Source organism: Nesoenas mayeri, assembly GCF_963082525.1.
Source record: "Nesoenas mayeri genome assembly, chromosome: 4".
Classification (NCBI taxonomy): Eukaryota; Metazoa; Chordata; class Aves; order Columbiformes; family Columbidae; genus Nesoenas; species Nesoenas mayeri.
In genome coordinates, this window is record NC_137540.1 from 58824579 (window position 1) to 58840762 (window position 16184).

Consider the following 16184-nt stretch of genomic DNA (forward strand, 5'->3'; position numbering starts at 1 on the left):
CACAGTGCTGATCAAAATCCATGTTAAAACCATTTGCATTTTTCACGTTATTTTTGTTGCAAGCGCATCCTGAAATCCTTTACTCTCATGTTTACAAACCTTCTTGTTTGCAATCTAAATAATAGCTCACTAGTTTATACTGTATTCGTTTTCTATATATCAAGAATAGGTCTTCTCATTTTGATGTTTATGCTCTAATTTAAAGCTAGTGGGCAAACTCTTCAAGTCTGCTTGGTAGAACACCTGTCATTCCTCTTCGGCACCCACGGGGTTGGTATCTGTCTCGGGAGGCAGGAAAAGGTCTCGCCGGAGCCATGGATGGGCCTGCTTGAGGCTACTTGGTTCCCTTCTGGTTCTTCTCTTCAACCGACCTTCTCCGTTTTAACCAAGGATTTCCCATCTAGATAAACACTTTGCCGAAGTCCAGAGACATGAGGTCACTGTATTGTCTTGAAAATTACCTATCATACCAAAAGAAACTGTTAGTTTAGTTTAGTCTGGTCTTGATAAATCCATGTTGATTTTCATGGTGGTTTTCATTTGCGTACACCTCTTGTGGGTATCTTCTCTTGGAAGAGTTGTTCTAAAGCCTTACAGGCCAGTAAGATCAGATGAATTGGTTCATATTTGCCTGAATGAGTAGGTAAGTTATTTTATCTGCTGATCTTCAGCCATATAGTTCCACCCTGGCTTAATCATTTGTTCAGATGCCCAACCTGTAATTTGGTCTGCTAGTTCTTCCAGAAGTCAGAAGCTATGATCATCTTGTTCTCCTGACTTGAAGGAATTACGGAAATGGAGTTTTGCTTTAATTATTTCCATTTTTATGCCCATAACTGCTTTCGCCCCTATCACCATCAGTGCCAACATCTTTATTGTAATTTAATTTCTGTGGTGGAGATTGCTACTCTTTCATCTTCCCTTGTTGTCACTGCATCGTTTGCCCAACCTAGTCCAAGATGTTTACTGAATTTTGCCATTAAAGGTCAAATCCTGAAGAAGAGCTACTAGTTAACCCATTTTCATGAAAATCAATGGTAAAACTCTCCAAGTGCTCCCACTGAAATTTTGCATATTCCTTACATTGCTTTTTGAGAGAAAAAAAGATGACAGAGGTGACAGGTGTAACATTTCAATTGATCTTTAAAAATAAAGTAGGCTTCGAATTTATACTGCCGCAAATAATAATTAAATTTTCTGTGAAAATACCTTTTGTTGTGCCTCCTCCTCCCTTTTTCTTAAAAAAAAAAAGAGCTGGTATTTTTAGAGGAAAAAATTCCAGCCAGTGTTGGCCTGTTTGTAGAATGATAGGAACTGCAGATTGCATAAGTATGTACCACTTGTCAATCTGAAGATTGTTTCACTGTAAACCTCTGCTTAAATGGCTACGTTTTCCAGATGATATTTAAAGTATCTGCATTTTGAGGCTGGAAGTGTGCACTTAGACTATTAGCTCTATAAAAAGAGAGTCAGATCTTAACATCCCTTATCTGGGATGGCTTGTGTAACACTTACAGGACTGGTCCCTCACCTTACAAAGGTACCCGCTTCGAGCTCTCTCTTCCTTAGCAAACATAGAATTTACCTGGCGATAGAAGGTATCTTTGTATCCTGTGTAGTCACAATAATGTTTATTTAAATGTTATCTGATTCCCTCAGCACTTTTATTATTTACCAATAGAAAAAATGACACCATTACTTTTCTTCTGAATTTTTTAAAATGACAACAGTGCAATTAAATTACTGAATTCATTTATATTTAATCGTACTTTTGGTTTTAATGTGCTATTGGAGGACATTTCTTTCCATGACTGTTAGTTTTCCATGCAACGTAAGAAAATCTAAAGCTATATTAAGGAAATATATTACATGGGCTAGACAAAGTCTCATTAGTGTTATTTATGGCATGCTGAAACCTCATTAGGAAGGTATGCTGGATTCAAAAATGCATTACTGAGAATGGGTTTTTGAGGGGGTTAGGAGAGAAATTGCTTTTATTGTGTTTCTTTATCACATACAGAGTGGTTACTGGACATGTTGGTTTCCTAAAGCGTAAAATAAATTAAGATAGAAGAAAAAGAGTAATTAATCTTAAGTAGTAAGTATAACCTCATTACAGATTGGGAATAGCCTGCACATGGTCACAAGGAGTTTCTGTTTACTGTTCACCTTAGTTTCAACTAACCATTAATTTTTAACTTCTTTCACTGAAGGTAAAAAGTGATATTTTTCAGCACAGTAGTTTGCATCTTAAGCAGTAATAATGTGCTTTTAGCACACTTCAGACCAGAGATGAGTGAAACTCGAGGTGCAGAGTCACAAATAGCCCAATTTAGGTAGTAGTATTTGCTCTAATGAGAGCTATTTATCCATTCCTGCATAAATATTGTTTGGTAGGCGTACAAGGAAACCATTATTTGCAAGTAAATGAGACGGAGAGGAGAGTCCCCGAGTTGTCAGCCTCGGACAGGAAAGTCATCCTGCGTGGGCAGTGTCTGGCCCCGGGCTGGTGCTGCCACCGTGCTGTCCTGGGGACTCGAGCACCCTGAAATGAAAGCCCCCGTTCCCGCACCCTCCATCCCTGCTGGCGCACACCAGCTGCCAGCCCTACGTTCCCCTCCTCGTCTGCTCCCTCCTGCCGCCGGCCACTGTCACCGCTGCGGCACAGTGACAAACCCCTGGCGCTGGCGCTTCACCGGGCTGCCTCTTGACAGCCGCCTCACCTGCTGGCCACGCACATTGTTTTGACTTCTTACGCCAAATCCACTTAATGCCAGCGCTGCACACAACTGCTCTGATGGCTGTGAGTATTCCAACTCCCCACGCAGTGCCTGTTGCTAAATTGTGTGTACCTGTGGGGCTCTTCAATAATAGAACATCTATTCTTCTACTAATAGTTCTTCTTACAGCCACTCCACGCGTTGCATCCGTGGTGGCATCCGTAACATTTATGAATGTGGTTTATGGGGTTTGTGATAGAAGTTGCAAATACGTGCTAACTTACCACCAAGGCTGGGTCAGCTCAGTGAACCCAAAAACACTTCATACCACCTCTCCTTGCAGGCTTTTTTTCCCAGTATGCCACCTTAGGTTTCCTCTGAGCCCCTCAGACGTCAATGGATAATTTTGTGATGGAGTTACATAATTATTATAAGCATGTTTATTTATCAGTGGGTGGACGACTAACGCCAGGTTTTTCTGTTTATTTTTCGGTTTGGTGGTGGTGGTGGGGGCTTTGCTTGTTTGTTTTTTATTTATGTGGAGGGGGAAATCCTTACTTTGATATATGAAGACCTAATAGTTGAATGAGATGCTATCCCTTTTCCCCATCCTTTCTCCACCTACTCACTCTATCTGGGCCTTTTTGTCTTATGGTTGCAGTGGACATAGTATCGTGTTACTGCAAACACCTGCAAAATACATCTGAAATGACGACCCTGTTGAATTATTCCCTGTAGTGGTGGGAAGTCATTAGCACTCTCTGCTTAAAAGTGATCTATTTATATAGACAAATCAGATTGGGAGTGGGTGGGTGGAAAGCATGCAGGCAAAACAAATAAAGTGATGAGTTTTAGAAAGTAGAATCGTAAAATCATTTCGTTTGGAAGAGACCTTCAGGATCGTTGAGTCTAACCATAACCTAACTCTGGCACTGAACCATGTCCCCAAGAACCTCGTCTGAAAGCTGATGAAAGCTACCTTCTTTTTTGTTAGTTTTCTTCTTTAAAAGGTTTTTGGGAGAAGATGACGGAGGGAGGGAGACAGGGAGGGTATCTTGCTGTGCAGATAAAGAGAGATGGTGAGCCTGGGAGGGACACAGGAAGAAGTAAAAGAAACTGTGAACAAAATGGACTTTGGGGAATGGTTCAGCAGATCAGGGATCAGTAGCAAAGGATGTTTGCAGCAAGGCCATAGAAAGTGGCTGGTTATGTCTGATACTGTCACTGTGCCAGGGGCCCAGCCACAGCTAACATGCTCTTCCTGGAGCAGCATCAGAAAGGGCTGCCCATCAAAATGAGGCCACTTTGCTGTCAGTGTGCACGTGTGTGTGATCTCAGCTCACTTCAGATCCTTGCTATAAGTCTGCTGCCTTTGGAGGAAAAGGTACAATAAAAGAGGACCAAAGGAACAGGCCTAGAAGGCAAAGACAAGTTGAATTCACACAGGAAAAACAAAACAGGGTATTTCAAATATAGACAGAAATGAGAGGAGTAGGTAAAAGTGAGGAGCTGACGAGCATCCCCTGGCTTTTTTCAGGAATGGCTTTCTGCTCAGATTCACGTAGATGAAGGAGAACAGGGAAGATTATGTTTTGCTTATGCCTTATGGAGACTGAAGCTGTGGGTCTGAGAGTTGCTGGAACGTGTGGAATAAACAATGTCAGTCTTTCTTCTTCTCTCTGTAATGCAGCTATCTTGTGCTGTGCGAAGAGGAAGCTGTGGCAAGGTCTCATCCTCCTTCCTCCATCCCTACCCTGCACTTTCTCTCCATGTTGCAGTGGTGATGACGAATACCTGTCTTTTCTCCTGAGCCAGCCTGCTCTGTGCTCTAACTCACCATGTAGACTGACCAGTGCTGCCTCTTCTGTGAGAAAACAAAAGGAAGAAGCCTTACTGAAGATACCACTACCCCACATTCAATATGTGCTTATGTTCACACCCTTATTCTGATCCCAGCACTTCTGGAAGCCACACAGTGAGCATCTCCAGAAGATGCACAGACTAGTTAGAAAAAGGTGGCAGTTATTCCTATAAAACAAATCCAGGCACGGCCCTGAAAAGGGTTGGACCATGAGGGCTTCCTATTTGTAATCACCTTCACAGAGCAGAGCTGTGTGTTAGGCTGGGGATCTGAGCCACGCCTGGCACTTGAGCAGGAAGATAGTTTGCATTAGTGGCATCCACTGGCAAGGTGGAAGAGGAGACCTGACGGCTGTAGAAGAGGACAGGGTGGCAAGCACCTCCGCATTATCTCTAGCTATAAGTAAGCCACACATGTGATTTAGGCAAATTAAGGAATCAAAACATTCTCACTCGAGTCCATGTGTGTCTTGTGCTTTTGACTTCAGAATTTTTATCCTCTGTCATTTGGGGTGATACTGGTAACTTCCTTGACATGGAGGATGTTAGTCCAGCCTTCCATCATTACAACCGTCATTTTAAACCATACCTTTAATAATAGTTCTTAATAGCACTGCAATATGCACGTAGTGCATTCTAAAGATAGAAGACTCCAGATGTGTTCATGATGAGCCTAGGAAACCTTTGCGTGATTTAGATGAATTCTGTTATGGCCGCTTGTTTTTGCATGTATTACTGTGAAAGGGGTAAGCAAAGAAACCATGTAGGCTGGTCCAAGTGCTCTCACAGCTAGCTGGATTTCCCTTTGGGACAAAAAGGGACAAGCTAGGATTCCTTTTGCATTAATTTCTGGAGCATTTGCATAGTGAAACAAGTAAAAAAAGGAGTAATTTTCAAGTGTGGCCAAATTCCTTGCAGACTGTGACACTTCCACAATAATGATCACATTGAGGGCTGGTGTCACATGGAGATTTACTGGCAGTACTTGTGTGGAGGCCTACTTTGGAAAGAAAAGTGGGCAAATTTCATTCCAGTTCCACTCTAAAGGGGACAGGAGAGGAAAATGACTATGAATTTGATTTTTGCTTTTGTCGCTTTTCACAAAATGAGGGTGTTTCCTACAGCAGTACCTAAAGGCTGCAAGATCTTGCACCTGTCACTAGGAAACCTGCCTCAAGATTCGAGGCAATATATTACTTGAAAGATTTACACCATTTTCCCTTTGTCTGTTCTGTACCTTGTTAGTGTTACTAATCTTCTATTATCAGGAGTAGAGCAGGCTATTTGTTGCTCAAGTGTCCGTGATGATATGTGAGAAATTAATCTGAAGACACTTGGAAGTTCTCCACCACATCGACATTGATCGGGTGGAGAATCTGAAGATTATTAGTTTGCAGGAATGCCTGCTTTTTATCATAATGCCTCAATAACAGCAGCATAATAAGTGAGAGGAATAGAATGTGCAAAAGACAAGGCTGTGTCTTGAACATGGCACAGCAGTCGTTGCCCTTTTATAAATGTGAAATGAAAAATAGCCATTGGCAACCTTACTGAGCTCTGCAAGTTTGTTAAACAGAAAGTGGAGCCTGTAATTTTTATTTTGAATAATAATTCTCAAAGAATTTGAGAGCAGTCTAAGCTCAGCCAAGGATTTGGGGAAGAGGGCAGTAAAACAGCCATGCTGTGACTCCCATGAAGCTCCGCGCTCTCCAGGACGCATGTGGGTGAAAACAGTGAACCTTCCCCAGAGAATGAGGCAGGATAGGTTGATCTGATCAAAATAAAGCTAAATACTTGGCCAGTGATGCTAAAATGGTATTTGCCTCCAGGAAAATAAACCTCTTAGGGATCAAAGGCCATTTTTTTGAAAACTCCTTGCTGTTTTCACTGTGGATCCCATGGCAGCTGCAGGGGTGTTGAGGTGGGGTTGCCCTCCTTTGGAAGGGTTGGGTTTACTTGCTGCCCATGCGTTAGCGCGAGCACAAACCAAGGCCGGCAGTCTGGAGGTCCCCGTGAGCCTCCACCGAGTGCCAAGGACACCGACCTGTGCAGTTCTTCACCACAGCCAATAATTATTTTGTTGTTAAATCCAGGCAGCATGCTTGTTAGCTCTGCAAGGATGAGCAGCGACTTCATAAGAGGGATTTAGAGAGGTTGTTTTGGTAATTAATGGTTTACCGTAGCATTTGGAGCTTATTTTCTCTATTTTCAGTAGCTGTATGACCTAAATTTAAATTGAGGGGGAAGGATTTTGCTTTACTCTCTTCCTGTTAGATAAGCAGATCCTTGCACTCAGCTATTCTGATTTGTATGGAATCCTAAAAATCAGAAATGAGAAGACCTGTTAGTCCTTCTAGTGAAGGATTGTTTCTTCCTTATAGACATCATTCTTTCTGTAGCCTGGTTTTATATGATTCAGTTGATAAGACTAAGAATATTCAACAGGATATTGTTTCTTATACATAAAGGTGAGCATATAGATGGTCACAAGATCTAAGTCAGTGTAATTCATCTTCCAAAGGTCTCACTATCAGCACTCTTCATTTAAATACCGAAGCAGGTCTGAGTATAAAGCATTTAGTTGCCTGCAATTCATTTAGAAATAATTTGTGCTGGTTTTGAAAGTGACTTAGTTGAGGTGGACATCCCAGGTCCTTTGCTGTATCTGCTGATGATGCCTGAAATCCGTGGCTGTTGCAGGTCAGGGACTGCAACAGGGAAGCTCCTTTTAGCACATGTTATTTAGTAATGTAATATCCTGTACAAAGGCCAGTTATTCAAGCTGTAAATGGAAGAGCCGAATTGCCCCATAAAATTGAAGCTTATTAATCTGAGTTGCTTCTAATATTTCTATAGGGAAAAGCCCACTTATTGATCACTTGGGGCGCTGTCTTACTTCTGACATTAATTCAGTTGTAGATTAGGTTGGAATGTATTACATTCATAAAGATCCTGAGTGGCTGGAGTCACGCAGTGAAACCAAAGCACAAATACCAGCAGACTGTGTGGCTCGTGACACCTCACAAATAGCAGGTGGCAGCAGTGAACTGGCACGCTTTCAGTTCGGCTTCCACTGAGGAGGCTTATTACAATAACAGACAACAGGTAGGGCTTTAATGAAATAGATCTCTTATTCGAGCTGCTCAGGGATCATCCGCAAAAGTCTCCCTCTAGGTGCTTTAGAATGAGTAAGGAGGCTTCAGCAAAGGATTCGGGCAAGTTTATGTCCAGCACTGGAATAGATGTCACAAGGGATTAGCAGAGCAAGTGCGTGAAGCCAACTATAATCTTGGTAGGAAGCATTACCATTGCCCAGAAATGGTATCGGTGGCAGGACAAATCTCCTGAGGGGGGTCAGGAAAGGGCAGAGCGAGATTAAGGCCATTTTGCTGCATTAGTTGAGAACCGTGGCCGTGCTAGGGTGGCAGGAGCTGGGAGGGGGCTGCTCCTGCATTTGGTCAGCTTCTACTGAGTCTTTGTGACAAATGTGCTTTGCTAGAATCCTGTGGGAAATACTGATGAGCATTCTCAAAGTTGTAGCAGTGGGTGCCAGCTTCATCTTTTGTATTCCCTGTACTGGTTCTGGTTTACTGAGAAATGAGGCAGCATCTTTGGCTTGATCCATCCTGTCCACGCAAAGGAAGAGCATATCTCCCAATGTCCACTGCAGTGTGATGTACAGCACATATTCCTCTTCCTCCGAAGATGACAGGTTCCTCTCTTCACAAATGGAAAGTGTTACCTTCTACTCTCTGGAGTGGGAGGCTCAATCCTTGTTAGCTCTGCTGTTCCTAACAGAAGTCTTCCAAGTCCTGCCACAGCAGCATCATGGACTTGAAGGCAATTGCGTGGGCTTGTGTTCAGCTTCTTTTGGCAGTACCTGAGGTTTTGGGATCTGTCTTGCCTGCAGATTGGAAAGATATAACTGGCAGATAATGAATGCAGATGCTGTTTAGGTGACAAAGATATGAACGAAAAAGTAAGATTAGTTTCTGATGTTTACCTTTTGGTCTGTAGGGCTGAGGGCTATAAATAGAATGAAGCTGTAACTGTTGTAAACCCTGAGAATGCTCTGACTCTGAGCTGACATCTTCTCTCCAGTACAGCTGACATGGAGAATGGCAGCTGCCTGCCCAGGGAAGGCAGGAGGGTCCAGCGATGATCTGTGAGGCCACGGGAGCTGCTGTACCTTCCCGGCTCTCTGATGCATCCAGGCTGGACGGAGCCTGGTCTCTGAAACTGGCCCGCACCAGGTGTTTCCAGCAAAGGGCAGAGAAGGGTTGGGTGAGGTCAGAGCAGTCACACGTGCCGGTCCTGCCTTATGTCCGACGTGAATCTCCAGCTCTGCAGGCTGATACGTACTGTGAAGCACAAATCTTTGTTAGTCATACCTGCTTTAGGCTTGAATTTCTTACTATTATAGCTGCACTACATTCTTTCCCTCTGGCACTTCTTTTAGCCATTTCCACTCTCTAATTACATGTTTTGCAAAAGACATTTGATTTTGTTGGTTTGGATCTGCTACCTTTGGCTTTTGTGTGTGTCCTTACCTTGTTGTTTTGAGAGTCAGAAAGAATGGACCTGCTGCCTTTTTACCATTTCCTCCTTTAGAAAATTGTATCATGTCCTGTGCTAATAATTTTTCTTCCTTAAATGAAAAGAAATAGACCAAAAAAAACTAAACCAAAACAAACACCATTTTTTCTTTCACTTTTCATAGGAGGGATTTTCCATGTTCTATTTTCACTGCCCTTCTTTGACCTACTTCTGCAAAGGCGAGTGAGGAGTTCTGTATGTAGTCTTCAACAGGAGGCTGGAAGACACATATAAGCGTGTTTCCATTATACGTGATCTCAGCTTTCTTCTGCATGCATCCTACCCTGTAAGGACTTCTTTCATCATTAAAAGAAAAAGATGACGCATACATGGTAGGAAGGAATTAGTGTGTGGCTGTGACTTTTATAAACAAGAATTAGTGTGTGGCTGTGACTTTTATAAACAGGGGCTCAATAAAAGCAGAAATGTGTACCTTAAAGTGATCATCTGCATTAAGGATAGATCCACAGGTGGTACAAAACTTTGCATGTGAATCCAAGTCTTCTGTTGTCTGCTCTACCGTCGTGACTGTACAGTGGTGTTCCCATCGGGTTTCTGGCCTAGCATGCTACAGAAAGTGGGATCCAGAACATGCTACAGAAGGTGAGATCCAAAACCACAAAAAGAAAAAATATATCGATAAACATGTTAAACTGTTTAGGCCACTGGAGGTGGAAGGACCTCTGGAAAACACAGAATACATCCTCAGTTGGTGATAAGTGACTTAGCACACTTTTAGCCGTTCCTGGTTTTAGTATTGGTGCTATATTACTACTAGGGATCCAAGTCAGAGTCAGCGTACGGTGCAAACACGTTACAGAAGGATGGCCACTGTCTTTTTGACTCAAGCCCAGAGCATGAAGGGAATTCACAATGAAAAGGAACATGTTTGAGTTAATATTTCATTCTCAACTTGTGTCAAAACAATTTAGTTGTTCTTTTCCTACTCCTCCCTTCTGTCCCCCTCTTCCTCAGTGATGCTGTTTAAGGACAGAGCTTCCAGCCTTAACCCTGAACTACCTTCCTTTGGGGTTTCAAGTAAGAGGCTGGATATTGCTTTAACATAGGGGTTTTGTAGTTTAATTTATTTTGGTTGGTAAAGAATATTCATCACTCATTTAATTCAGAAGGTATCTATTGATTCCTTTCTCCTCATCTGATATTTTCTGACATTTTATAGCACTTGCTATTGATTTATACAAAATCCGTAGTCAGAATGTCCCAAGGAGTGCTTTATTCACTTGTCATTTGCTGTTTTTCTTAACTAATAAATTTAACAGCCATGTACATCCAGTCTGTTAAGATCTCGTGGCTCAGCTTTCAAAGAGATGACAATCTGGCACTAACAAATGAATAATTCTTTCAGGCAGGAGCTTAGAAGTTGCAAGATAGGCAAGACTGAGAAACGCGCTCCTCCTTGACTGGTTAGCAAGACAAAGCAAACTCCTCTACTCAGAGGACACTTAGGTTAGGGTAGGGAAAATACAGCTGTGCTTCAGCCTGTGGAATGTCACACATTGTGGTGCTCTAATCGCAGCGTTATTTATAGCTTGTCAACAGGTAATCAATTTAAGCGGCACAGGCAGCAGAGCAGGTACGTCTAAACGGGGCTGATGTGGCATGCTGTCAGCTTGCCAGCTGCCGGAGTTGGTTCTGCAGGGCTGCAGCAGGACGCGGGGGCTCTTCGAGGAGGGTCCGCTGCGGGTAACAGTCTGAGCTGTTCTTCCAGGAGTGCTCAGGGGATTTCATGAGCCCAAGTCTATCTGAAGGTCAGTGGGATTAGGTCTCCTTCATCACTGGTACCTTCGAAACGATCTTTTCATTTGGGAATGAGGTGTGACCTTTGTGTGATCTCAGACATGTGGGAGAAGATTCTGGAGGCCTTTGGAGCAGGGGGACGTGGGTTGTGCAGAGCTCTGGGTGCTCAGGATGTGCCCAGACATCCTCTTACTTGCACTGTGTATGGTTCAGTCTTGGACATATGTCCTGCACTGCACCATATGGGGATGGTGCTCAAAGAGACAAGGTGGCTGTGAGTTCCATCCAGAAAGATGTTGACTTTGCATGGAGCCAGGGGAGGGGTAGTCCTCTGCAGCAGCTGGGCCACTTGAGCATTAGGTATGTAAGTCTGAGTGTCACCCTGAATTCTTCCCGCTGTCAGCAAAGGCATGTCCCCGGGGTAATGGTTTGTGTCAGCCTGAGGTGAGTACCTAGGCTGAAGTTAGATGACCTGTCCTCTGCAAGTGCCTTCCTTCTGTCTCTACTAAAGGGACATGAGTGAGGTATGGACAGGTGACATTCAGGTTCCACAAAGCCGGTGACTTGAGTGTCATCACCAGAAACTGCCTCCCTGTGTTTGGACATATCCTGAGTACAGCAGGTTTGACAGCAGCTCTCTGTGGACTGCTCTTTCCTATTTCTGGCCTGTTGATACAGGTTCCTAAAAGGCACCCTGGTTGATGAATAAGAAACACTGTTGTGAACATCTTTAATATAGTCTGTGTAGAAAATCATGTAGCTATGGCTTGGATTTAGTTCAGGGACAATTTAAGTTTTACGCTTAGTAACCACTGTGTAGTTAAAAGTGTTATCATGCAGTGTTCCTTGATCTGGGATGTACTTAAAGACATTTATAAACTCTTCCTCTACAATGTCTTAGAGGGTGCTAGAAGGACCTTTTTGCTATCAATCTTGTGCCCCCATGAGTCAAGGTGCCAGCCATGAGTCTGGCACTGAAGACACACTATGTGCTGAAGACTTGAGATACAAGAGGCAGAAATGCATAAAGATGTTCTGCACTGAGAGATCCCAAGGATCCTTTGGTAAGTTTACTTGTTCACACCATCGTCCTCTGACGAGAAAACTCAGAAACGAAGGTTATGGCAAGGCTGCAATGGGTACATGGGGCAGGAAAACAAAACTGTAGCAGGAATTTGATGCATATGGGGTACTAGACTAATGTGGTTTTTCATGTGGTAACAGAGGTCAGAGTACAGTTTGGTTAGGGAGAAGGAAGTGAAAGGCACGTATAGATAGGGCTGTTAGGAGAACACGGAGTTTTGAAAGAAATATGTTGAAAGGTGATGGGCCCATGCTTTGCTGTGTCTGAGCTGACCTCACCATAACTTTTGAAGGAGATGGTGAAAATCACCCACCATACCAGTTAATCTACTGGTATCCAGCATGATGCTGAGTCTCCTCAGAGTGGAGTTCAAAGCTCCACTGAAGACCCTTAGTAGCAGTGAGGACACCGGGAGGCACCCAGACCCTTTCCTGCTCCATCGTCACTCCTGTCCATGCCACCGGAGAGCCGATGGCTGAGCAGGAGCTCCGGGCTGCCCTGCCGAGGTGGGGATGTATCCTCCTGACACAGTGTGGGTAACACGACTGTGCCTGGGCAGACAGGCTCGCAAGGGCTACGTGAGAAGCCAGTCCTTACCCAGAACCAGCACCCATTTCACAGTCCAGCTGTTTTGAAAAATCAGGATGTGCTTGGGTACCTATTCAGCATTCAAAAAACCCTCGTGTATTTCTCAGTTTGTTTCTTTACACTGCTGGCAGCTGTGTGGGGGTATCACAGTAATAAATTGCGGATCTATAAAAAAAAATAGCCTGTGGTTACAGTTGAAGCTGATCCTCAGGATGGACATCTGAAGCATCCTTGTTACCTGGTGCTGATAAATCCATTCTCACAGTAGCACTTTTCTCGCTATTGGAGATGGAATTGCAGCAAAAGCCTTTTAGACTCAGAGCTGTAATATCCAGAGATGTTTTGTTTAGAGTAGTGTAAAATCAAGTATGGTGTGTGAACTTCAAGCAAGGTACATTTGAGCTGAGTACTGGATTACAGAGAATGATATATGGAGCTTCTTTAACTGTGTGGAGTTAGATTTGATTCTTAGCAAATAAGTGACAGATTCATATGTAGGGGAAAATCGAAGTTCTCATCATTATATTGTTTTTATTATGTTTTTTTTTTTGCTTCAGGCTCTAACATACCAAAGACACTGTGTGCAAAAAAATAGTTTGATTCCCGTCAATAAACGTCTTCATATTCTTGCAGTTCATACACAATTTGGGTTATTTCATGGTGGTTAAAAAGACAAGGGGAAACCACAAAATAATTCATTGCAATCCAGAGTGTCTTAGATTGGAAGCATCACTAATATTTACAATTATCGTCAAGCTCTTTCCGTGCGCTATCCGTCTTAGATTTAGCATTATGCTCCTGGCCCCGCACAAGCATGTCGGTATGTTGGTTTGCATCTGTCTCTGCCATATGCAGAGTAAGACAAGAATTCCTCCTGCTTTGTTTTTATTTTTTTTTTTATTGTACCCCTCCAAAATCAGACCAGCTGTTGCCTAGATGCTGCCTTTTGCAAATGACAATGCTCTTAAAAAGCAAGCTTATCTCATCTCAAGGATTTGTCACTGTCGTCATTATATTTTGTTGTCATCTGGGGGGTAGTTCTCCGCATGGTCGGTACCACTGGCCTTTGTCACCCCTTTGCTGCCAGCCAGCATGTGGGTGGCTGTGAAGAAGGGCGTGTTCCGCCATCCCGGTGACTTTGGGTAACCTTTGCCTGGTGCCTCTGTTTAATTGAAGTAAAAATTATTATTATTATTAATTTTTTTTTAACCCAGAAAGCAGAGTCCTAGTAAGTAATTTTTGAATGAAAAATCCCTTTGCACCTCTTTTGTTGCCAGCCTGATGCACCCCTCTGTGTCTGTGCAAGCATCTGGCTCCTTCCGGCGTTTGTACTGCTTTACCTTGTGCTCCTGGGTCTAAAAATAAAATATCCATATGTGTAAGAGGAACCGGCCCTCACGCGCGCTCCCGGTATGTAACACAAGTCCTAAAGTCACACTGAAGGCAGCAGAAACCCACACTGCCCCAGCTCCGGCGATTATTTAACTAAAAGGAGAAAGGGGAGGAAAATAAACCAGAGAGGCGAATGCGGAGCTGCAGGAGGGGGCTCACGACGTGCCACGGTGCGGAGCAGCTGGTGCTGCGTACCGCTCAGCACCTTCAGTGTGATGGTGGGGACACTGTCAAGCTGTGGAAGGCCCAAAATATCTGACAATAGATGCTGGTGAAACTGAAGAAATTGGAAACGTTTTCCAGCACTCTAGAAGGCAGTTGCAAAGGAAGGGGGTTTTGTTTGCATTCCAGCAGCCCCGTGCAAGGGTTTGACTCAGCTCAGTGAGGATAACTGGGGGTCTGCAAATGCAAATCCCCGGGAGCAAAAATTAATCTAAAAATCAGTCCAAACTTTTTTGGTCTACCTAGTAAATAAACAGTGTGAACGGTTAATAGTGAACACTTAAAAAAAAAATCTCATCCTAATAGTCATAAACTTTATGAATTTTAAAGACATCACAGTATAATATTCTTACATGAAAGAGTTGTTTCAGCTAAAAGCATGCTTAAAAATTAATCTATTGGTTTTGTACTGAAGCAGCACTTCCAAGAAAAGTGTTTGATTTTGTTGTTCTTTGTCACTGCCTGAAACCTTGATTTCCTAAATGCAATGAGTTCAGCATTCTCAGCTAATCTGTGATGAATGTTATAATGAAGTAGCAGCACAGAATCTCTGATTTTTATATATATATTTTTTTAGTTTAGTAAAAAAGCCAGATGATGGTTTAAGGGTTGATGTGGAGACTAAGCTGTCTCTTGGTGGGATGAAAGATGGTGGTGCTCAGTTAAGGAGCGATGAAGAACATCATAAAGGAAATCTGTCCATGCTCAGGATATGCAGCTGGCATTTCTAGGTGCGATGTATGGGGAGCAAGCTCAAGCAATTTTTTTTCAAATACATAACATTGGGACTGTTTTTTCTAGTTTGGGGTTGAAATACTTATGTCCTGCTGAACCCATTTCTGCATTGCTGAACCTGAGCTCTGAAAGAGCTCAGCAGCCAGTATGGTAATGAGCCCATTTCTATCAAAATGGCCTGTATTATTATTCATGTTTATTGGCTGCAGAGCGGTTCAGGAAGCACTTTTCAAACAGATACGCTAAAATATTTTCTTTTAAACAGGCCCAGCAGCTATTTGTATTTCCTTTGCTTGAATCCACACCCCCAACGCAGTCTTAATTATAATGACAGCAAATGAGACAATAATTGCAATATGTGGAAAAAAACACTTTTGGGAAAGGCATGTGAGAGTACTTTGGGTAGTATTAGCAATTCTGCCATACTTTACATCTAATTAGGGCTGTTCCACAGTGTCACCAACCCTCTGTCATTACCCTGCGAACTCCCCGGCTGCAGTGATGCATTTGCTGGACCGGCAGGGATGTGTCAGACCGCAGTCACACTTCCCCCAATCTTTTCACGTGTGGATCCTTTGTGTCGACCCTTTCCCTCCCCGTTCTTCCCCTCTCCCCCCTCGCCTCCCCCCACCCGTGGTGTGACATTTTCTTCATGACAGCGTGTCTGGGAGCTGCACTCGCTGCCGCCTGGGCACAGCTCACAGAGAGCGCGGATCAGCCTGTGGCCAATCGAGTTCGCGCGAGCTCCGTCAGCGATGGATGAAACATCCACGAGAGAGAATAAGGACTTGGAAGAAAACTGGATAAAAGGGCTGCGACGGGAAGCTAGCTGGCAGGTTAGTGATACAAAGACGTGTGCTTGCAAGCGGATTGAATCTCAGCGCTAAAAATCTCTCAACTTTTTAGCCTAAGCGTGGGTGAAACATGCACTTTTATTTGTAGCAATGCCTGAAAGCTTATTCCTGTGAGAGCAGTTATCATTATCTTCTTGTTGTCTTGGAAAGAAGAGTTGTGTGATTCCAAAGCCATGTATTCCGAATTGTAGGACAATTAGTTTTATAAATCTGCAGACATTACTAAATGCACACTGGCTTAATAAAGGTCCTTGCAATAACAAGTTGCAGGTGCATGCTGTAATATCAAAAGAAATACATGCCTGTATATATGCAAGGTTATTCCATTAAAAAATATACACCACCTGTCACCCTGTTACTTAATTGTGTCATAGG

The 16184-nt window shown here is 43.2% G+C and overlaps 1 protein-coding gene across 3 annotated transcripts in view; it reads left to right on the forward strand.

The window, feature by feature from the left end:
• The window catches only part of PPARGC1A (PPARG coactivator 1 alpha), a gene marked incomplete at both ends in the record, with an annotated part of 360763 nt that overhangs the window by 178980 nt on the left and 165599 nt on the right, over positions 1–16184 (forward strand). For 2 of the 3 annotated variants that reach the window (XM_080344251.1, XM_080344252.1), the window contains one exon: positions 15711–15791. The exons of the other annotated variant lie outside the window; for it this stretch is intronic. In XM_080344251.1, coding sequence (XP_080200377.1) covers positions 15711–15791 — 81 coding nt within the window. Of the gene's footprint in view, positions 1–15710; positions 15792–16184 lie in introns of those variants that run through there. 3 annotated transcript variants of the gene reach the window in all.